The sequence below is a fragment of the Tachysurus vachellii genome, chromosome 12 (genome assembly GCF_030014155.1).
Source record: "Tachysurus vachellii isolate PV-2020 chromosome 12, HZAU_Pvac_v1, whole genome shotgun sequence".
In the NCBI taxonomy this organism is placed as follows: Eukaryota; Metazoa; Chordata; class Actinopteri; order Siluriformes; family Bagridae; genus Tachysurus; species Tachysurus vachellii.
The window spans coordinates 8,898,383-8,906,751 of record NC_083471.1 but is presented as its reverse complement, the minus strand read 5'-3'; the positions used below and the strand labels follow the sequence as shown (position 1 = coordinate 8,906,751).

At 39.0% G+C, this 8,369-nt stretch overlaps 1 protein-coding gene and 1 long non-coding RNA gene across 2 annotated transcripts in view; one reads left to right on the top strand and one right to left on the bottom strand.

Annotated features, from left to right (window-relative positions):
- Positions 1-794: 794 nt before the first annotated feature.
- lmbrd2a (LMBR1 domain containing 2a) overlaps positions 795-8,369 on the bottom strand; it is a 52,868-nt gene continuing 45,293 nt past the window's right edge. The window contains exon 18 of the mRNA XM_060883440.1: positions 795-1,604. Coding sequence (XP_060739423.1) covers positions 1,550-1,604 — 55 coding nt within the window. The 3' untranslated portion in view covers positions 795-1,549. The remainder of the gene's footprint in view (positions 1,605-8,369) is intronic.
- Positions 3,561-5,848, top strand: LOC132855276 (uncharacterized). The gene is made up of 2 exons (XR_009649304.1): positions 3,561-3,682; positions 5,198-5,848. It is a non-coding gene; the product is annotated as an uncharacterized LOC132855276 (long non-coding RNA).

Sequence of the window (8,369 nt, the reverse complement as noted above, 5' to 3'; positions counted from 1 at the left end):
GTTAAAGTCACCAGCAAATAAATAAATATCTTTCAGTCAGCTGTCTGATGATTCATCCTTGTTTGTAAAGGACAGCCCTCAAGTGTCTCTAGCTGTAAGTATTGTAAGAATTTACAGACCCAGATTCCACTCCAATACACATTGAAAAGAGCTCATTCCAAAAAAGTTTTAAGTATCATAAGGTAATACATTTAGAACGCTATGTATTAAATCGTAGTTAAAAAAAAACTTAAATCGTTAGTATGGGAGCGACACCAGGACATCAAGGATCGCCACTAAACAAATGGTCTGTGACTGTGATTACCATTTAAAGTGACCATTTGGTTGATAACAACTGTAACAATACCAAGCCAAGGTGTACGTGACCATGATTAACATTCAAAGACTATCAGGCTAGACAACAAGTTGAATCCCAGACATTTGGGAGACACTCAGTTCTTACGCTCAATACACATCCAAAGGGAAACCCCATTTAAACTACAAAAAAAGGAAAACAGTATAAATTGCTTGAGCATGATTTGTCCTGGGTTCTTACTGACTCTTCATTAAGGACGTCACCCTCATCGTTTTATTTTCACACATTTTTTTTTTTATTTCTTACAGTATTTTATTGGTGTTTACAAATCTTGAAATCTTGAACTGCTAAAGTTCAGTTTCTAACATGGCTTTAATACTGAACCTGAAATCCTGAACTGTGCCTGTAAGGGCACATCAGTAAAACTGATGTCTCTTTGATTCTTTTGCTTATGTGTGTGAATGAGATTAAGTGAAGAGTCAGAGGATTAAAATACACATCACCTGAAACATCTGTTTATTTGTGAGGTCCTTCAAAAGCAAAAATAACAGCAAAACATTTCAAATTAAATATTTCAGTTAGACAAAGAACCCAGTGAGAACAAAATGTTTAAAAGATGCACGAGAAGGAGATAAAACCATCTTCCCCTGTTAGACACAAAGAACCAAACAGGAGGGATAAAGTGATGCCATGTTGCTGTGCACAGAGATGCGAGTGTTTGGGGTCAGTTCCAGTCTGAATATCATTGAAATTTCTGCTGCACAAGGAGCCTACGTTCATCACTAATGAAATAAGCACATGGGCAGCAGCAGTGAAGTCAGGGTACACCTGGGTGAAAAGTTCACAAAAACAAAAGAAAGTCACAGTGTGTAACCAAACCCCCAAAAATGTCACATTATTCATTACGTGTGTAATGGTTTTTCCCCAGCAGCTAACTGAGCGCTGTTACCGATCTGTTAGCACTCTGTTACCACTCTTTTAGCACTCTGTTAGATCATTAGCACACACGTTTATTCACAGCTTTGGGTCTGACATAAACAGACAGAAGATCACTCACGCTAGCTAAATATTTAATATTCTCAATCCTTTAGAATTCTGTATTAACTACAGTCACTATGGTTACTAAAACTGTGAGAACCTCCCAACACAAACACACACACACACACACACACACACACACAATTTCTCTTCATAAAGTGAAGTAGTGCAAGATTGGTGTCTCCCTCTTTCTCAACAATGATCCCTTGCTGTTTTTCACACATCGTCGAAGATGCGAGTGCGAGATACCGAGTTGGAGAGATAACTATACCTAGAGAGAGAGAGAGAGAGAGAGAGAGAGAGAGAGAGAGAGATATTTCATACTGTTTATTGAATTCAGAATTGAGCTTTGTGATAAAAATTATTTAAAAATTACATGAAACAATACACATCCTGACGTGATACAAGATATGAAAAAGTAATAGCCATTTCTAACATGTCTTTCTTTTCTCTTATACAGTATTTGGTGCTACATTCACACTCATCCTGTCTTAATTTTTTTAAACGCCACATGTATGCATCTTTGAAACTGCTGCTGAGTTGGTGTTGTGTATGTGGTTTACAACAGCATGAGTATCACACGCCTGAATCAATATTTTCTGGAGCGCTAAAGAACCCTTGAAGTAAAGTTGCCAATTGCTTGCAACACAATCATCCCCGAACAACTGGCAAGGAAACCTCAACACACAAACCTCAAGCCTTAACACTCCACACTGTAACTGGATTGTAGACGTCTTGACAGAAATACTACAGGCAGTGTGCATTGGCAACAGAACATCAGGCACCATCACAGTGAGAACAGGTGCAGGTGCCCCACAATGCTGTGTGCTCAGCCCCCAATGCTGTTCACGCTGCTCACCCACGACTGCGTGGCAAAGTCAGAATCCAACCTCAACATCAAGTTTGGTGATGACACAAGAGTATTGGGACTCAACAAAAATGACACCATACAGAGAGGAGGTGGAACAACTGGTGAGCTGGTGTCATGACAACAATATGTCTCTAAATTTAAACAAGACAAAGGAGATTGTTGTTGACTTCCGGAAAGGGCCGGCACTCACAATCACTGTGAAGATGTATTAGTACTCCAGCTGAGGTCCTCAGAAATGTGGTACTACTGATTCTCTCCTCTATGGTGCAGAGAATCAGTAGTACCACATTTCTGAGGACCTCAGCTGGAGTACTAATACATCTTCACAGTGAAGAGGGCACAACCACGTCTTCATTTCCTGTGAAGACTAAAGAAAGCCAGCCTCCCACCACCCATCCTTACCGCCTTCTACAGGTGGTAAGTGTCCTGGAAAGATGCAACACTGTGTGGTATGAAAACTGCAAAACCATAGAACGCAAGACCCTATAGCACATAGTGAGGACAGCTGAGAGGATTATAGGTGTCTCTCTCCCCTCTATCCAGGACACCTTCCAGGCACGATGCATATGTAGATCCTCTGCCATTATGAAGGATGCATCCCACCACAATCTGTTCGCTTCTTTCCCTAAGCTGTCAGAGTGTGTTTATTGTGTACTAAAATGCACACTGGTCAAGTAACACATCTGCTGACATTTGCATTCAGGGACATTTGCACACATCTGCACACAGTCACCTCTGACTGTGCATTTGCCCTTTAATCTACATTCTTACTACATTGACCTCATACCTCACATCTACCTCATACTTCACATACCATAACTCTAGGATGGTAAATGTTTACGGCTAATTTATGTTTACTATTTATTCTTTACTGTTTAAATTCTACTTCACTACCTATGCACCTTGGTCCGTAGTAATGGCATTTCATTCTTTTGTGTACTGTGAATGCGGAAGAATGTAAAGGTTGGGTTGAGTTGAGAGACTGTTAATTATCTAAACAAATCCAATGAACCCATAAGAAACACTTTTTTCACAACTGTGTGGTTAAACCATAATATTGTTAGTGAGTGTGTGTGTGTGTGTGTGTGTGTGTGTGTGTGTGTGTGTGTGTATGTTACAGTCCTATGTGTGTGATGATGAAGAGGCAGGGGTGTTTGAGGGCGATGAAGGTGATGTGTCAGTGGATGATGTACTCACATTTGCTAAACAAAGAGAAGCTCAGATCTCATCACAACAGCACACCAATGCTCAAAACACAGAGGTGCCGTGCTTTTGCTTAATCTAAAAGAACATGAATCTTTCCATATTTACATGTAATAATCTCCCATTCTGTCACTATTATGTCCCTTTTTGTGTAGGATCTGGAGGATATATTTCAAAGCCTCGGCTTTAAGCCAGAAGACAAGATCCCCTTTCCTTTGCTAGCGCAGCAGTCTGTTCTTCAAGAGTTGATGGACTCATCGCAGTACCTGTTGGCAGTGAGTGTTTACACACACGCACACACACACACACACACACACACACACACACACACACACACACACACACACACACACACACACACAAACACACACACAAACACACACCCATATGTTCAAATCACATGTAAAATGGTAAACAAGGTCATAAGAATTGTAACAATACAGGGATTTATGCTAAACTGCATACAAACGGACAAGACTAACAGAATTGGTCTGCTAATAAAAATGAGACTGAGACGGAGAATGCACAAGTAAATGTTTAAAGGACTTTTACTGTCTTTTACACATTGTGGACAGAAGACTTTTAACAACAGGACAAAAAATACAGCAAAAGATCAGTCGACAATCATCATCATATGAGACAAGGCAGGTGACGTCAGTGTAAAATGATTGACAGAAGTTGTGGTTGTTGTAAAACTTTACTATCCTTAAATCACTATATTATGAACATCAATTCAATTCCATTCAAATTGATTTGTATAGTATATTTTTACAATTGACATATAAAGATTATTCATTCATTCATTCATTCATTTTCTACCGCTTATCCAAACTTCTCGGGTCACGGGGAGCCTGTGCCTATCTCAGGCGTCATCAGGCATTGAGGCATAGATGGAGTGCCAACCCATCGCAGGGCACACACACTCTCATTCACTCACACACTCACTCACCACGGACAATTTTCCAGAGATGTCAATCAACCTACCATGCATGTCTTTGGACCGGGGAGGAAACCGGAGTACCCGGAGGAAACCCCAGAGGCGCGGGGAGAACATTCAAACTCAACACACACAAGGTGGAGGCGGGAATCAAACCCCAACCCTGGAGGTGTGAGGCGAACGTGCTAATCACTAAGCCACCGTGCCCCCCTCCATATAAAGATTAGATATAAATAAATATAAGATTAATATTATTATATTTTAGATTAATATTAGATATATTTAAATGTGTATGTATTTATCCCCAATGAACAAGTCTGAGGTGGAGTGTTGGTGCAGCAGTGGGGAGGAAAAACTCCCTTAGATGGTAAAGGAAGAAACCTTGAGAGGAACCAGACTCAACGGGGAACCTTATCCTCATATGGGTGACACTAGAGGGTGTGATTATAAATACACAGTCTGACAAATGTTGTATTGATGCAAAAGACCACATGGAGTTGGCATCTCCTGTCAGCCACATCAGTCAAACTATATTTATTAGGAATGTCACTGCAACAAAACATTTTTTTTAGTTTCTGAATGTTTTCAGTAAAAAGAAAAAGTGCAAAATGAAGTGTAATTGAATCGAGACAATTATGGGGACCATTGTGTCAACATTTACTCACACACACCATGCAGAAAGAACAATATTATACACACGCTTTACTGTATGTGCTGTTTTGTACAGTCTTGAGTCAGTAGGTTCCTCCTGAAGGTGGCACTGACACCAAATCATCTAACACTGAACTATGTGAGGAACAGTGCAATCAACACTTCTGAAGCATCACAGGCTTTTTTTTCCTTTTTTCTGCAGGACTTTTCCAGAATTTTGGAGATCCAGCAGAGTTCTTCAGTGGAACATCCAGCAAATGAAATAACATCTAACACATCACCAGGAGCTGAGTAACTGTGGAGCAAAGTACAGAAAATGATTCCACTCTTTTAAATTCAGTAGTTTTGAGAGTTATTCATTATTAGCATGAAAGATATTAGTTATTAGCAGTTATCTTGCTAATATGCATTAAATTTTCACAGTGCAGAGAATCTTCATTTCCTCTTATACTGTACTATTTTTTTAAAGTTTTTATGTGATGTAACAGCAGCCGAGCCTCCTTCTACATCGAGTTCTCCAGCACCACATTATTTCTGGCTCTGTGTAGATTTAAAGCACTGACTTTAGCTACAAAGCAAAACCACAGCCCACATCCCTAAAAGAAGTTCCCAACATGCACATTGACGGCTTCTACTCTGAACTGTGTTCATCACCTACTGCTCAACCGGTCATTTCCTGCTTCACTAACTCATCTCTAACAGGGTTCTAGAGCACTTTTGTGATTAGACTCTGAGTGAATTAGCATTAGGTTAAGTTTTTGAAAACCATGAAGTGCTTCTGCTGATGCAGTAAATGTAATTACACACTTGCTAGAATCATACTGCTTTGCATTAATAAATAGTTTATAGACTGTCTGGATTTCTCTCTCTCTCTCTCTCTCTCTCTCTCTCTCTCTCTCTCTCTCTCTCTCTGTGTGTGTGTGTGTGTGAGATTAACCTACAGTTTGAATTTGGAGGAAATCTGATTTTTATTAATTACTAAGAACGATCCTGGTGTAACTGTAACGTCTCTAAGCTGGAATGAGAGGAACAGGGCACCAGATCAACAGGAAAAGGTGTTATTTGTTGTCATCAAGTTATTGTTGCAGACATTCTTTTTGTTCAAGACACAGAGGTCAAACCCACTGGATGTCTGTGCCTCAGAGTGAACAGTATTTCATATGTTTATGAAGCCACGTTGTCCTCTAAAGCTTGAGGGATGATTAAACTGTTTAGAAAATTTATTCCATTTTGAATGTACATGGCAATGGCGGACTCTGAACATGAACATGAGTTTCCGGTCCTGTATTTCTAATCGGTTTATGATTTTTTGCTGTTCAGCTAACAACACCATTAATCCTACTGGCTGAAAAAAAGCTGAAATGCAGAACAGTTTTCTAAAACAAAGTGACACTGCCTTAGTTTTATGTTAACACAAATTATAAGAGACACAACACACACAAGACATGCTTCTCTGTGGAACATTCTAGTTATTCATTGGACAGCTTGTAAACATTGATTTTTATTAATTACAATGCATTTTTAAGGAAAGTAACAGTGCTGTGTCCTCAGTTTCTTATCATTATTTAAATGTCATTGGTTTATCAGCTACAGCAGTGGTGTGGTGTTTTAAACAAGTGTTTTACGGGGAGTTTATTATAGAAAATGTACAAAAATAACTAAAAAATGACAAACTGAGGATAAAACGGCAACTATATGGTAATGTTAAACTTGAGAAATAAATAAACTAACTTCTACAACTAAAATATTCCAAAGCTAGACGCTCTAAGCAGTGGCAGAGCCAGAAGGGTGTCCGGGGTGGCACTGAACACCCCTGACATCTGATTGGCCACCCCAGGTGCCACCCCAAATTTTTATTTGAGAGCATTGGAAGTTTGATGCTGATTGACATCTCAGTTCACCTATCAAAAGAAGTGAAATGAGAATATGAGAGATATATTCTACCTCTAATGAGCAATTATGGGATTCATCCATGCTTCTTGTTAGGCTAATTTGTGTCATAGTCTGTGGACCCCCTAAAGTTGAATTGGCCACCCTATGGCTACCCCTGTATAAAACTCTAGTTCTGCCACTAGCTCTAAGTAGCAGTGGTTGAAGCTGAGGCCATCTAAACAGAACGGTTGCCAGGCAACACTCAGACAGCAACACTGGTTATAAAAGCTTCACACTCATTTATACCCAAGTCCAGTAGGTGGCAGTAAAGCACCTTTCGGCTTTGCAAAACAGCACTCTTAGCACTGTAGAATAGAATAGAATAGAATAGAATAGGGCATAGAAGCCTTTATTATCGCCACATATACATTACAGGACAGTGGAATTCTTTTCTTCACATACCCCAACTGAGGAGGTTGGGGTCAGAGTTCAGGGGCAGCTATGATACAGCATCCCTGGAGGAGGGAGGGGTTAAGGGCCTTGCTCAAGAGCCCAGCAGTGGCAGCTTGGAGGTCCCAGATCCTCTGACCAACAACCAAGAACCTTAACCAGTTGAGCCACCACACCACTGTAAACAACAATGCTGATATAGCTGTCAGAAATAAGCCCCCTTTTCACATAGATGGTTTAACAACTATTTTATGTGTTCTGTCTGTGTTTGATGATTCTGGTAATATCTTAACTTATGTGCAGTTTATGAACTACCATGACTTCACAGATCCACTGACAGAATAGAAAACCTTGGTAGGAGATATCCCAGTAGGTTTAATTAGCTAAAAATGACCTAATATTTAACAAGGGAAATGTTTATGTGTCCTGATTTGCTTTTGGGTGGTATTTTTATTTTAGACAGGAAATGCAACACCAGACATATTTGTAAACCTTTTCAAATAAAAAGGAAGATTACTCGAGAGGTAAATTCTACTGGGATTTCTTTATATCGGATATAGTCTGGAGAAGAACCTGGCTCTTACAGACCAGGGTTTGTATATCGAACAAGGTTAGGGAAGACTTCATAAAATCTACCTTGTTAACTCCTTCATTTCAAAATATTCTGACATTGATGAGACTTGCTCATTTTGTGGCCTTGTGGAAAAATGGCTACACATCTTTTTTTATTGTAGCATTAATAATAGGTTTTGTGTTGATTTAAGTTCTTATATTTTTATCCCCATAAATGTGGTTCATTTGTCCTTAAAGGTGTTGTTTGTTATCATGAAAACCCAAAACATGTATCTCATGAATATGTTGTCAATTTCTTAATTTTCTATGAAAATTCATTATCAACAAGCAAAAATGGTGTCCTCTTTGTGTTTTTCTTTTCTTTTTTCTTTTTTTTTTGATGAATTGAACTTTCTAATTTTGTTTCTTAAACTTAGAAATAACAAAAAAAAGAAAAAAAATGTTGACACTTTATGAGGACTTGTTAAAGAATTATGTTA